The 14,785-nt window shown below is 55.5% G+C and overlaps 1 protein-coding gene across 6 annotated transcripts in view; it reads left to right on the top strand.

Annotated features, from left to right (window-relative positions):
* Positions 1–14,785, top strand: part of ASAP2 (ArfGAP with SH3 domain, ankyrin repeat and PH domain 2) — a 156,903-nt gene that overhangs the window by 134,489 nt on the left and 7,629 nt on the right. For 4 of the 6 annotated variants that reach the window (XM_060027124.1, XM_060027123.1, XM_060027127.1 and 1 more), the window contains 7 exons: positions 2,895–3,084; positions 4,466–4,551; positions 6,425–6,540; positions 7,545–7,612; positions 8,786–8,899; positions 11,096–11,348; positions 13,735–13,869. In XM_060027124.1, coding sequence (XP_059883107.1) covers positions 2,895–3,084; positions 4,466–4,551; positions 6,425–6,540; positions 7,545–7,612; positions 8,786–8,899; positions 11,096–11,348; positions 13,735–13,869 — 962 coding nt within the window. The remainder of the gene's footprint in view (positions 1–2,894; positions 3,085–4,465; positions 4,552–6,424; positions 6,541–7,544; positions 7,613–8,785; positions 8,900–11,095; positions 11,349–13,734; positions 13,870–14,785) is intronic. The other 2 variants (XM_060027128.1, XM_060027125.1) reach the window with 1 other exon arrangement.

Raw genomic sequence — 14,785 nt, 5'->3', positions numbered from 1 at the left:
CTCGTTTTTGTATCTCCCACCACAATGTGTTGCTTGTGGTGGGAAATACATATATAATGAATCAACGGGTCAGAGGTGAAGTCCTGGCTCTGTGGCTACTTAAATAAGCTAGTATTTTACTTCCAGATTAAATCTGGCTTTATCTCAGAGCAACACACCATCTGCAGATAAATTTGTTGAAAGGGAAGCCAAAGACCATCTCGTGGGCTGTGAATCCTCAGATGGATTTGGGGGGTGTTGAGAGATACACGTAGGCGGGAAGAGGGAGCAGCCAGGTTTGTGTCTGCTCCCAGAGGCCACAGGAGTGTTTCTCTCCTGTGACTTAGGGCCCTCGTGCACGCCCTGTCCTTCGGGAGTATAAGAAGCCCCTCTCTCTGAACACGAATGCCAAATGCATTCTTACATTAAGTTCATTGCCTTTTCTCCAAAAACCTTAGCCTTTCCCAAAAAAAGAGGGGGTGGGGGAATCGCTCCGGCAGAGTGAACTCCCTCCACGAAACCATGGGGCGTGGTGTTGCCCAGAACAGACCTGTACCTGAGCTTGTGGAGGGACGACCTTCAGGGGACGAGACCCAGAGCCCTGGACAAGTGGATAATACATTTAAAAAGTAAAGGGTCCAGTTCATCTCTAGCCCCTTCCTGACTGTCCCACAGTGATTACTGGAGCCGCCTAAACCTTGACACATGTCCAGCCCCACTGCCCATCAGAAGGGACCCATAGAGTTTCATCAGACAGGTTGTCAGTTGTCAACCCCAGACGGGAACCAGGCAGCAGGCTGAGCGGCACGCTGGCTGGGAGCCCCTGGAAGGAGAGCTCAGTCCAGCAAAGCAGGGCAGCCCCGAGAGCTGTCCGGCTGCTGGAGGGGACGGGCTCACAGTCATAGCACTGTTGTGAGGGTCAGATGGACAGCACATCTCAATGTGACCTGTAAGCCCGCAGCAGCTGTCCACGTGTGGGGTGATGTGTGAAGTCCACCAGCACGGTTCACACGAGGCTGCATTTAGAAACACCCAGGCAGTGGATTCATCAGGTGAGGCAGTCGGAGTGGTGTTTGCCACACTGGGAGCCTGGAGTTGACCTGCCCACTCCCGAAGCCTGGTGGGTTGACGTGGGGGGCTGGGCCCCTGACGGTAGTAGAAGCAGGTGTGGTGAGTGCAGCCCTGGTGGCAGGGTGGGAGTGAGCGGTGCCCCAGCAGAGAAGAGCTGGTGGGTCCCACCCGCCTGGGCCACCACCAGCCCCTCTTCATTCTGTGCTGCCACAGTAATTACATCCGAAACCCTGGGCTAAAGGCCTCAGTGTGGCATCTCATCTAATCCTGCAAGCAGCTGTGCTCACGACACAGAGGTCACCGGGGGTGGGGGTGGGGGAGCCTGGAGCTGGGCTGAGATCCGGCCGTGTGACCGAGAGCCAGGCCTGAGTGACTGTGCGCTCTCAGAGCTGACCACCAGCCTGCGGGGGGTAGGGGGGGAAGGAACCCAGGCCCCTTCTTCTAGTTCAGCCTCCCCTGCCTGACCTTGTGAAATCTCAGTGTACCTCGCACTTTCCAGAAAGAGGGGACAGAAGAAGCAGGGGGCTCAGTCCTCTCGTGTCATTCGTCCTATATCCCTGGTAGCTCTATTGGCTAAAGTCAGGTTTTTGTATTTGGAATTTGGTTTTCCCTGACATTTTTTTTTAAGAGCTTTGTTGAACTGTAACTCACATACCATACAATTCACCCATTTAATGGACAATTTGCCGGCTTTCAGTATATTCACAGCTGAGCATCCATCACCACAAGCGATTTTCGAACGTTTGTATCACCCCAGAACGAACCCCCATACCTGTTGGCCATCCCCGACTCTCTCCCCTCGCTCTCCCAGCCCTGGGCAACTGCGTACCTGTCTGCAGGTGTGCCTGTTCTGGGCATTTCAGTAAATGGGATCACACAGTGTGTGGTCTTCAGTGTTTGGCTTCTTTCATGTAACTTAACGTTTTCAGGGTTCGTCCACATCATGGGCTGTGTCAGTGCTTCCTTCCTTTTGTGGCTGAGTCGTATTGCATTGTATGGACACCTGTTCCTCAGCTGATGGACACTGGGTCGTTTCTTGGCACTTCTGACTTGATTGTCACGTGAAGTAATTAGTGTTTACTGTCCCTCAAAAATCGTGTCTCCATTTCTTATTATTGCTGCTGCTGTATGTTAGAGTCCTTGGAGCAAAATGCTGCGTCCTCTGGACCAGGAGCTGCTGTTTTTCTTGCTGTCTGTCTTTCAAGGTCATCGGTACTTTCCGAGGCCCTAAGGACCTGCCGTGAGCACAGCAAACGTGTCAGCTCATTCCCTTCTCACAGGCCGTGTGCATTTGCACAGATAAGAAGACTTGAGGCCACATACTTGCACGTCAGTCTGTGGTGGGGCGGGATTTGAGCCCGGGCTTCTTTGGCTCCCCTGGAGTTGCTGGCACTCCGAGCTCCTTTGAGAGGCAGGGTCTGCACACACAAGGCCGCATGAAGGCCAGGAAATAGACCGCGAAGATGGACAGTCGTTTGGTTTGTCAGGTGTGTGGTGAGCCTGTCTGCTAGGCACGGTGCCCGCAAACAGGAAGACAGGCTTCCCATGAGGGCTGCCAGCCCCGCGACCTGGCCCCTTAGCCCTTAGACCCGGCCCTTGATTCCACTTGTCTTGGCAGCTGGAGGTTTCTGGCCTCTTGAAAGTGCCCGGAGGCTGAGCGAACGCAGGTGCCGAGGGGGAGCCACACGGCGCCCGTTTCCCGCTTCCCGTCTTTCTGCCAGTGCTGCTTATTACGAGGAGGGTGGGACGGGATTTTTTTTTAAGTAGTTATAGATGAGTGGGTGTTGGGATCTGTTTGAATAGAGGCCCTTAATCATTTACGAGGCAATTATGTTTGATTTCAGGAATGCAAGAAAGGACTACATTACTGCCAAGTACATTGAGAGGAAGTACGCAAGGAAAAGACACGCGGATAACGCGGCAAAACTTCACAGCCTTTGTGAGGCTGTCAAAGCAAGAGATATTTTTGGATTACTCCAAGCATACGCTGATGGTGTGGATCTTACAGAAAAAATCCCACTGGCCAATGGACATGTAAGGAAAGACCTGTAAAAACAGAAAAGAAAGGGTGAGAGGGTGGGGAGTGGCAAGGCAGTGTCAGCAGAAATGCTGACAAAGTCGTGTGACTCTGAAAGAAGAGGCAGTGGGTCCTGGGGGAGGAAATTAGTGGGTGATTCTTAAACCAGACCTGTAATGGCAGCTCTGGAAGGAAGGTCCATCCCCGGGGGAAGGAGCGTCTTCTCAGAGGCCTAAGCGCCTTCTTCTGTCGTCCGAGAGCCGCATTAGCGCCTCAGCCAGGCCTCGGCTGCAGCTCCCGAGGCCACGCCGGGAAGGAGAGCTTGGACCGGGCCTGGTGCACCGCTGTCCAGCCTGCTCCCCTTGCCCTCCTCCCTGGGGGAACTGGGCCAAGAGGGTGGGGTCTCACCGTCGGGATCCGTCCGCAGGAAACCACCAGTGTTACGGCCAGTGTGGCCTAATTCTCTTCCGTGGGTGTGCCCTTGGACGCACACTCACAGCCCCCCGGACCCTCCTAACCCTCGTGGACACACACTCACAGCCCCCCGGACCCTCCTAACCCTCGTGGACGCACACTCACAGCACCCTGGACCCTCCTTACCCTCAGAATAAAGGCGCACGGGACTGGGTCACCCTTAGCAGCTGAGAACGTTGTATGGAACCGTAATGTCCAGTGTTTGAGAGTAAGACAGGGAACTGCAGCCAGGGTTCCCAGGGCCGCGTATGCTCAGCTCAGAGCTGTGCTGCAGCCGAGGAGGAGGAGGGGGTGGCCCGTTGTCTCCCTCTGCCCCACGTTCCCCGTTACCTGGATCTCCCCTTGGCCTCCAGCTCCCTCCCACCCACCTACCTGAAACAGCCTTCATTCGTGACTCTTCTCTCCCACCGGCCAGAACTTCCTTCAGAAGAGGCAGGGGTAGTCATGTGCCATTTAGTAGCAACTAAAGGCAGTCCAGGTATTAGCATTGATGGCGTTATCTCTAAGTATAGAATGAAAAAATTGAACCCAGCATTTAAGACATACATTTATATTTACCCAGGGAGCAGGTTTAAGAGCCCGGGGAACCTTCCTGGAGCCTGAATGGAGACCCCTCTTACAGGCAATACCTCATGTTGAGAGGCAGGGATGAGGGCAGAAAGATCGAGAGGACTTTGCCATGAAACCCCTGAATTCCTCATTATTTCCCGTGGAGTAAGGAGGAATAGGGCCTGTCTCTAAACGCAGGTTCCCAGGGGCAGAGTTTGCCGTGGAGATTAAAGGGGCCCTTGGTATCTTAGAGGTAACGTTTTTCAAAAGAAAGATTTAGAGGCTTTTGGAAGAGAAATACACAATTTTTCTCATGTGGGACACAGAATTGAATGCTCCCCTTGGAATTCTGGGATGTTTCTGCTTGGTCTTCAGGAGCCAGATGAAACTGCCCTCCACCTGGCTGTCAGATCTGTGGACCGGACTTCTCTTCACATTGTAGACTTTCTAGTTCAGAACAGGTAGGTGCTCTAAAATCAGGGAAGGTGTTTGATTTCGTTCCTTGGTGTTTCTGAGAATGGAGCCAGGGGTTGCCCCATTGCTTTAGTTGTGTGGCCAAGATGCTGGAATTTCCCTGGGTCTGAAGAGGAATCATGGGACAGGGACAGTGCTGCCAGGTGTGGAGTGTTCGGATGCAATCCTAATAAAGCCCCCTCCCGGGGTCTGCGAGGTCCCGCCTCTAGTGTCTGGGACTCAGGGAGACGCCCCGTCGATAGCCCTGCTGAATTCCGAGCCCCGGGAAAGCAGCCTCTGTCTGTGGCCCCCACGACCACCCCTTTGCTTGTGCCGTGAGGTGCGGGTCCCACGAGGTCCAGGCGGGGCCCCCTGAGCAGAGCGGGAGGGAAGCAGGAAGCAGAGATCCTCCTCCAGCCGCTGGCCGAGCTGACGTTGTAAACCGCAACTCGGGGTGGTGGGTTTTCTGCGTGGTTGGAAAAGCTGTTATTTTTAATTAGAAGTTGACTTTAGAGAGGACATGCGCAGACGGCGTCCCTGGCCCCAGCAGTCCCATTTGGTGCGTTCTGCCTCGCTTGGTGCGGGGCCTCCCTGGCAGCTGAAGGCCAGTGGTGAAGCCCCGGCAAGGAGCATCCTGACTGCCTGAGCCTGGCGTGGGTGGGTGGGTGGCTGCTGGAGGGGCCGGTGCTGGTTAAAAGCCACAGGAATTGGCTTCAGATGGAATAGAAGATCCCAAAGTGCAGAAGCAAGGAGAGATTTTTTGCATTTTGTATCTTCTGCCGTTCCCGGCTGTCTTCAGAAGAAGAAATGGCCAGAGGTAGAGGAGCTTGGGAGGCAGCTCCTTCCCCGGGAGCCGGGAGTTCTCTGGATGCCTGGGGGAAGCTGTCCTCTGATGGAGCCCGAATGCTGTCCCCGCGCCAGCAGCGTGGCAGGGGCCAGCTCCGTGAGCAGCTGAGCGGTACCATCCCCCTCAGTGCAAATTCTCGGGGGCAGGAGAAGCGGAATCCTGGTTTCTTTTCTTCCAGAATGGGAGGAGGACAGCAGGAGTAGAGGGGAGATCAGAAGCGAGGCTCCTTTTTCACACTGAAAACGTAGCTGCTTTAAAAAAGAAAGGGAGGGCGGGAGGAAGGAGTAAGTGTGGCTGGTTTCCTGCTGATGGGAGCTGCGGGCATCACCTCCTGATGGGCACGCTCCTGTTCCCACATGTCTGTCCAGCTCCGAACAGGCCCAGGGCCACCTCCACCAGTGGGGTGAGTGGCTTGTCCTGGGATCTCCTGGTTTTGTTTTGTGTTGGAAGAATCTTTGTGGTCTCCTCACGGTTCCCCCATAGCCTGTTTTCAGGGCAGCTCAGAGGAGCCTGGGGACTCCGAACTTTGGAAGAGCGGCTTTTCCCCTTCCTGGCAAGAGTGTTGTTAGTAAGATGAGAGAAGCTCACCCCGTCCTTCTGTGTGGGACAGACTGGGCAAGTCACGCAGGCTTCCTAAGGCCCAGACGGGCACTGCCAGTGAAGCAGGAGGGATGCCAGGTTCACCTGCCTGTGCCCCCGCTCAGGTGCGCACAGGTGCCTTGCTCCGTTTCTGGCGGGCTCTGCCACTGTTGTTTATTCCCCGATGGCCTTAAGCCAAGGCCTCCTCCTGCCGACAGGCAGGGCTGGTGCTGTGGGCCCCCCACCCTGGAGGAGGATTGAGAGAAACCCTGCCCTCCGTGAACCCGAGTTCTGGCTTCCTCTCCCAGGGAAGGAAAGCAGCCATGCCCATCGTTCGCATATTGTCTGTGGCTGCGTTCAAGCCACCCTGGCCGAGCTGAGAGTCCCTGCCCGGGCAGCCCCAGTCCTCTGGCCTGTGCCTCACTGTTCTCTTTCTCTGTTCCCGTCCTTGCCAGTGGGAACCTGGACAAACAGACGGGCAAGGGCAGCACGGCCCTGCATTACTGCTGCCTGACCGACAGCGCTGAGTGCCTGAAGCTGCTGCTGCGGGGCAAGGCCTCCATCGGCATCGGTGAGCCTCCCCGCGCCGCCCCGTGCAGTCCTGGTGCGGGGCTCTGGGCAGAGCCGGGGAGTCAGTCCCGCCCTGCAAGGCTGCTGTGGTCTCGTGCTCAGCAGCAGTTTCCCTCTGCTGTCTTGTAGGCTTGCCGTCATGTGCAGGCATTTTCTGAGAGGCAGAGGATGGCCCTGCAGCTGTCGCTGGTACCCAGGTGACCTGGACCAGGTTTGGGCATCTCGCCCTCCTGTTCCTGACCCCCACCTGGGATCATGCTGAGCCCCTCACTGGCTCTGGGTGGGCATGTTTACTGGTGAGAGTCACTGTTCACTGCCCCTCTGTTCACTGGCACCAAGCCTCCTCCACGAGGGACCCACATCTGCTTGGCCTTCATCCCTCCCTCCCCTGTGGGACCCTGACCTGTAGCCGGCCAGGCACAGTCTAGCCCGAGGGTGTCCGGCTGTGATGCTGTCCTGAGGTGGAGCTTTTGAAGAACTGTTAAACGGAGAGCAACGAGCAGAGGGAAGGCACATGCCTGCTTGCGAGCCAAGTTGGGTTTTTTTCTTTTTTAATTAATCATTAAATCTCATTGACTGAGGCTCATTTAGAAGAAAATACACAATTCCAAATCTTCAGACTGCTTAAAAGGAGGTGTAAGGTCTTCTACAGTCGGCTGCCTGGAACTAGATGAGCAGTGCTTTTGCTTAGAGAATTACCGTGAACTGCTTTATTCAACAACTTGTGCCTTGGATATTTATTTCCACTAGTTGGCTACTTCAGTGGTTTTATCTTCATTAGATTAGCTCAAACCTTGTCTTATAAAACCTTACCGACTGCACACTGCTGCAGTTCTGTGCGATTTCAGGACAGTTCAGCACCGACTGGGGCGAACTAGCTGGGCTTCGTGAGTCGTGCTCAGTTCCGTTTGGTGCTGCTTCGCCGGGTTCTCTTTAATTGCCTTTCAGTGTCAGACCTCTGCTTGCTTTTGCCGTAACACGTCTGTTCGTTCCCCCGCCTCTTAGCTAACGAGTCAGGAGAGACGCCGCTGGACATCGCCAAGCGCCTCAGGCACGAGCGCTGTGAGGAGCTGGTGAGTGTCCCACCACCCGGCACGGACAGGGTGGAGTTGGGGACGCCGCTCCCTGGGGAGGGCTCTCTCGGAGCCTGCAGGAGGGTCCTGAGCAGATCCCAGTGGCCTAGAGGGGATGGCTTGGAGAAGGTGTCCTGGGGCCCCTTAGAGAGGAGGTGACCATCCCCCCCTGTGGTGACACTCAGAACACGAGTCAGTATGTGCTGGTGGCGCATGTTGACGGCGGCCTTGGCTTCGTCTGGGGTGAGTGGAGCTGAGGCCCCTCTGGGTCAGGCCGGGTTTACAGGGGGCTCCACCGCTGCAGCTTGGGAAGGTCACGCCAGTTCTCTCCGCCGTTGCCTTGTGTGTGAAGGGGGCTCAGGCATACCAGTTCGCAGGTTTTTGGGGGGAATCGTTGTTGAACTCTGCAGAGCAGTGGGCACAGAGTAAGTGCTCAGTCCATGGCACCATTAACAGTCGGTGCTGCAGAGCTGTAGGACTGCTAACAGGTATTATCCTAAGCACTTCATGTCCAATAACTCATTTAATCTTGATAATTACCGTAAAGCATTAATTAATAGGTACCTACTGTTACCCCATTTTACAGATGAGGAGACAGGTATGGAAGGGTTAAGTAAGTCGCCCAAGACCACATGGCTGCTGTCTGGCTTTGGAGAAAAGTCAGACCCTAATGTGCTAAGGCGCCCATTTATCTCATGGATTAACTTCTCTCCTGTGCACCTAGAATGGAACCAGCTCTCCACCTTCCTGGAGAGAATTGAGAAGCTGGTCATTCACGTCATTTTCCGCAGGGCTTCATTCCCTCGTGCTGGTCAGGAAAAGCGGGGTTAACAGTTAGTGGACACGTTCCTTCTCCTCAGATTGAGATGCTCCCGCGTGCAGTTGTGGGTACCGGCAGGCTGACCGTCACCCTTTAGATCTCAACCCCTTGGCGGCGTGCTGCAACTTTGCAGCTTACAAAGCGCTAAATGGGGGTGGTCGGGCTTGAGCTTCAAGGTTATCTGTGGATTAGGGAGTGTGGGGGCTTGACCTGAGACGCAGCGAATTGTATAAGCCAGCCTCACACTGGGGTGCAGGCTCCCTGCCCGCTACCTCTTGGCCATGTTGGTGGACACCCGCTTTACAAGGCCGAGTATTTGAACAGCGTCACCGACAGTGCTTTGTTGTTCTCAGCTGACCCAAGCCTTATCTGGAAGGTTTAATTCTCACGTTCACGTCGAGTATGAATGGCGACTGCTCCATGAAGACCTGGATGAGAGCGATGACGACGTGGATGAGAAGCTGCAGGTCTGTGCCAGCTTGGGGAGTGCTGAGAGTGTCAGGATCAGCGGCCTTCAGAGCGGCGTGGGTCCTGGCCTGTAGTTAGGGTAGAGAGCTGTTTGCAGAAAACGAAATACGGGTTACTTTTTGCTTCCAGTGATCTCAGTAGGTTTGTGGTTTTACCCTTCCCCTAACTGCCTCCTGTCTCCCAGCTCCTACAGACGTGACTATGAACGAACAATAACTATGTAATCAGAGGCAGCTTCTCGCCTTCTGATACGAAGGAAAGATACAGAGAGCCTTGGATTTTGGGGGATTTTAGAGGGATCTCTCTCTCTATGGATAATGTGATAAAGAGCCAGCTTCCCCCAGAAGCAGTGACCATGTTCACCTAGTTGATCTTTAAAACCTTCGCTGAAGTCACTGACCCTTAGAGATCATTGGGTCCAACTCATTCCTTTATTAGATGGGGTCATTCAGGCCTCAGGAGAGGGGATGTCTTGGCCACAGGGAAGCCAGTATTTGGAGACCAACCTGGGGCTCTTGCCTCCTGGTCCAGCCTCTCCTCATGACGCTCTCTGTCTTGTGCACTTGAGGGCACCCCTGGAAGGCTGCCACCTTCACACGGGCTCAGAGTCAGACCCAGGAAGACTGACTCCAAAGCCCATACGCCTAGCTGCTGTGAAATTAGTGGGAAAGCCGGGTGTAACGTTTTAATTTTTACTGTAGGATTTTAATGTCCTGATGTGTATTGATGTCTGATTATTTATATATGGCATTTCCGAAACCTGTTGGACTATCCCGGTTTATGGAGCAGTTAGTATCCGTACTTACGGTTTCTTGGAATAAGAAATTTCTGAGTTAGCTGTAAAACGGCATCAAAGTGAGGGGAGCTGGCTATTTCACGCTAGAGTTGCCTTTACAAGGGGAGAAGGTTTGAAACACCTGCCCTGGAGCGAGTGCCTCTTGGTCAGGCACACGTCACATTCCCGGGGTTGTGCAGGCAGTGACTCGGCAGGTGCCGTGGACCCAGTGAAAGCCCGGCAGCGGCACTGACACTCGTCCCCACCCCTTCAGCAGAGAGCGGCGGGTGGTGGTTTGCACAGCCATGGGCTTTGTTGGAATTTAAACTGTGTATGAAGAGCCACTGGCCACTGAGCTCCTCGTACTGGAGCTGGGCGTGAGCCGTTGGTTGGCCAGAGCCTTGGCCAGGCGGGCGGGCGGGCGGTCCCGTGAGGGGAGGAGGCGGTGACTGCCGATACTGATACCTGCTAAGCTCCGGGCACAGTGCCGGCAGTTAAAGTCAGACCCACTGGGGAATTCCCTGGCGGTCCAGTGGTTAGGACTCCACACCCTCATTGCCAAGGGCCCAGGTTCAGTCCGTGGTCGGGGAACTGAGAATCCCGCATGCCGCGTGGCGAGACCAAAAAATAAAAATAAAAGAATAAAGTTAGCCCCACTTATCAGATGAGAAATAGGATCAGGAAGGTTAATTTGCTCAAGATCACAGCTATTATAACGAAGCTGACTTTGAAATACAAGTTCCATCTAATTAATTCCATGGTTCCATGCACATGGCTTTCAGGTGGAGTAGGGGTCAGCAGACTCGTAAAGGGCCAGATAATAAATGTTTTAGGCTTTGTTGCAACTCCTTAGCTCTGCCAGGGTGGCTTGACGGCAGCCACAGACAATATGCAAATGATGTGATGGGCGTGGCTGCTGTCTAATAAGACTTTATAAGAACGGGTTGTGGCCCCATGGGCCGTGATTTGCTGACCCCTGAGTTAGAGGACTCTTAAGAGTTCCAGTTCCTACGGGAAGAAGACGTTGATCTCCCCCGAATTAGCCGTATGGCGGTTGGGGATCCGCTGTGGCCGTGCGTGCCTAGAGCAGCTGCACTGTTCTGCCGTCAGAGAAGGGTGTTTACGGAGGGGACACGCAGTGAAATACAGAGCTAGGCTGAGGTAACTGGATGGTCAAGGTGAAACAGCTTATATTTTAAATTCTTCACAGAATGAAGAATTGTAAGTTTTTGTAAATCATGGCTTTTTTTCGTGTGTGTGTTTCCGTTAAGGGACATGGTAAGAGTGAGTTTTAGGTTTTGCGGCTGTCATGTGACAGTAAAAATGCACCGTGCCCAGGTGTTAGACTGCTGTGCCTGAGGCTGTACCCAGTGCGTCAGTGCGTCTGTATTTCACACACCTCCGCCCACTACCCCCGCAGCCCAGTCCCAGTCGGCGAGAAGACCGGCCCGTCAGCTTCTACCAGCTGGGCTCCAGCCAGCTGCAGTCCAACGCCGCATCTCTGGCCAGAGACGCCGCCAGCCTGGCCAAGGACAAGCAGAGGAGCTTCGTGCCCAGCATCTTGCAGAACGAGACGTACGGAGCCATCCTGAGCAGCAGCCCACCGCCCGCCCAGCCCGCGGCCCCCAGCGCCGCCAGTGCTCCCCCGCTGCCCCCGCGGAACGTTGCCAAAGGTACTGAGCTGTTGGTGGCCCCTGGATGCACGAGCGGTGTCGTTGGGATTTTGCTTTGGGGAAGCTGTAGTTGCTTTGTGTGGGCCAGCTTCAGGACATGTTTTTTCATTTGGGGTCCTTTGTTTTGTACTTACGTTGTTTGCTTCTTAAAAGAACTCCGTCATTCTTGGGATGGTGGTAGAGTGTCTTGACTCCATTCTCGTTCTGGGCAGGGGTGTGGCACGTGTGACTCGAGGGATGCAGGGACGCCACCAGGGTAGGCCTGAGATGGAGGGGTCAGCACCTGCTGCTGGTCCCTGGATGTTTTCCTGCAGACCTTTTTCCTGGTCCTTTTCTCTTTGCGGTCCGCCCCTCTCTACCACTCCCTTTGCCTTCATTCTTTCCCTTTTTATCTTTCTCCGACCTGTACTTGGCCAGCTTGTGGCATTCGATTATTTCCTATCTCTGTGATCCCCATGAAATGAAGGATAAAGAGATGCTAATTTGGGAAACGGTGCTCAGCCTAAATAAAAATACGAAATAGTCCCCAAGGGTCCTACCAGCGCCTTAAGTGCCAAAGCTTCCTGTGCTAACCTCAGTCGCAGCACAGTGAGTTTGACTCAACAGATGCTGTTTCTTGTTTTTATAAAAATGGAAACTTAAGCCCCCAGAGGTTTAGTGATTTGCCCAGCACTGAAGGCCCACTGGCCATGATGCTCCCTGAAGCAGGTCCCGCAAGTAGCCAGGCCAGCTCTGGGCTGGGGCCTCCAGAGGGCTTCCCAGGGGACCGGGGGCAGGAGCCTCCATGGGGCGTGATGTCTGGGCCCACGGCTGCTGTAGGCCGATGGTGGTCCCAAAAGTAAATCCCAAGTTGCATTTGCGCGGGAGCTGCTCTCCGGCAGAGGCGTGTAGGCGCGTGACCGTGGTGCTGCGAGCCCCGGGAGGGAGGAGTGCGCACATCTGCCGTCCTGTGGGGTCTGTGCTCACAGTGTGGGGTGGCTGTGCCCACCGCCGCCCCCCAGCTGCTCTGAGTGTATTGCAGACCCTCCCACACGGCTCTGCCCCCAGTGCTCAGGGAGGCAGAGAAGGCTAATGAGCCTCCTGTCTGGGTCACCGAGCCACACGCCTTAGGAGCGGACCCACGCTGCACGGGGCAGACCCCTGAAACCCGCCCGTCACCGCCCACAGGGTCCGTTCGTCCAGGGCACCCAGGCCTGACCGGGAGGTCCCTCAGCAAGGAAGGAGGTCACGTCCCCCAGCTGCGAGGGGCCCGGGCAGGCGGGGGCCGCTGCGGTGGCTGGGGCCTTGTGGGTGCGTCTCGTTGCCTCCCCCCAGATCCCAGTGCCTGTGTTTATCTCCACCCCATTGGTGACTTTTACTGACTGTGTGTGCCATGTTAGGAAAGATTTTATTTTGCTCTGTTGGGCCATATAAGAGGAATAGAAAGCTGTTCACCTCTATTTCTTGTTTTCTTAAAATCTTAGGATGAGAAAGTTTGGGTTTTTTTCCCCCCATTTCTTTCTGCCACTCCCACCGTTAGCTCTGTCTCTTCCTTTGGTGACGGAGATTACCCTTCATCCCTGCCAGCCCCCCAAAGGGTACCTTTGTTCTCCGTCTGTTCCACGCTCGATCCACGAGGAGTCCCCACACAACAAGCAGGACGGGATTGATGTTCTCGGGCCCTGCATGGAGGAGGACGTTGTCCACGGCAGACGTGTGAAGGCTCCCTCTGACCCCGGGTGGGCCCTGTGCGGGTGTGGCCTGCTTCCATCTCCAGGCCCAGCCTCGGACACGGTCATGCCTGTGCCCTGAGCAGATGCTGCTCCCTGAGGAGGAGCTTTGTGGGCAGAGGAAGGGTGTGGCCAGGACAGTGCCATCTCCCTGGTGTGCCACCTGAGCTGACTTTCAGCCAGAAACGTGTGCCCCTCACCAGGTATCTTTGATTTGCAGCCTTCTCTCCACGTGCTCTGAGGACAGGTGCCCCCCTGTGCGAGGTGGTGACCCCACAGGGAGGACTGAGATGGGTAGAGACAAGCACGTCCTGTCCCCGAGTGCAGTGCTCAGGAGGCTCACTGTGGTCATCATTTCCCACTTCAAACAGTGTTTAAATTTGAGAAATAAAATTGGTAAGACTGAGAAGACCAACTGGGAATTTTCCCCGGAGCATCGCTGGTTCGGTGTGTATTGGTATCTGTCTTCCAGATACCAGAAACAAGAATTTTTTTAAAATCAACGTCCTATTTGTGGCCTTAATGTTATTCTGGAAGGGTCATGTGTACCATTTTATAGGGGAGAGGATCAATAATGCAGTGTTCTGTTTCTGTTTTTGTTCTGTGCTCGTGCGTGTGCGTGCGTGTGCATGCCTGCGTGTGCACGTGCGTGCGTGTGCATGTGCGTGCGTGTGCAGTCCAGCCAGCCTCCTCAGCTAACGCCCTGTGGAAGACAAACTCTGTAAGTGTGGACAGTGTAAGCCGGCAGCGATCTTCGTCAGATCCGCCAGCTGTCCATCCACCGCTGCCCCCTCTCCGCGTGACATCTACCAGTACGTTTTTTTCCTTTTTCCTTTCTCGCTGTTGGGCTTTATGCAGCTGGATGGCTGGGGGGGGTCTCTCGGCAGCCACTCGCTGCCGGCTGCCCGGCGCTGCCTGGGGGCCTGTGGCTCTTCTGTGGCCCCAGCCCTGCGGCCGCTGCCCCCCAGCGGCGGACTCCTGTCTGCCTCACACCCCACGGGGGCCCTTCACTCTCCTGCTCTGTCTCCCGAGCACTTCAGCAGCATTTCTGTCTCTCACACATTGGCCCCGGGGCTGCCTTTGGCCATTGGGTGGTTCTCGATGCTGGGCTGTGTTCCTGTGGATTATAATCTGGTCTGTGCTCTGCCCTTCAGTGTCACATGTCTGTGAGAGTCTCAGCACCCGGGGAAGGGGAGGGGCTTTTTTCCAGCTGCGAGGTTGGTGGGGGGTCGACTGGAGGGGGGCCGAGGTCTGGACGCTGTAGGAGGGAGGGGCTCTGGCATCGCGGGCTCAGGGGTGCTTTGAGGGCGCTGAGGGTTTTCCCTGGTTCCCCCGGTTTCCTTACCCGGAGTTAAGGGGGGAGAAGCCCAGCCCTGGCTGCGGTCGGTGTCGTACGCGCACTGGAGGCGGAGCGGGCACGGGGTCTTCGGGACGCTGGGGCGGGGGGCATCCAGCGGGTCTCAGAAGCCCACTTTCGCACTCGCAGTCTGGCGTCCCGGGGGCTGTACCTCTGCATGCTAGAGTCTGCCTTTTGACTTTCCCTTTAAAGCCGAGAAAGGAGAGAAGAATGGCAAAAGGAAAGAAGGGTTAAGCCGACCCCTCCCTGGTCAGCCGGCTCCCTGCGCCCGCTGCCCTGGGAGAGAGGGGCTGCCGGGTCCATGGGTATCAGCGTCCAGGTCCGGGGCAGGTCACCGCCCCCCGCCGCGCCCGCGGGACACGAACGCCGGA

This window comes from Delphinus delphis, chromosome 12 (genome assembly GCF_949987515.2).
Source record: "Delphinus delphis chromosome 12, mDelDel1.2, whole genome shotgun sequence".
Classification (NCBI taxonomy): domain Eukaryota; kingdom Metazoa; phylum Chordata; class Mammalia; order Artiodactyla; family Delphinidae; genus Delphinus; species Delphinus delphis.
Note: the sequence above shows the minus strand (reverse complement) of the source record. Positions and strands in the feature narration are given on the sequence as shown.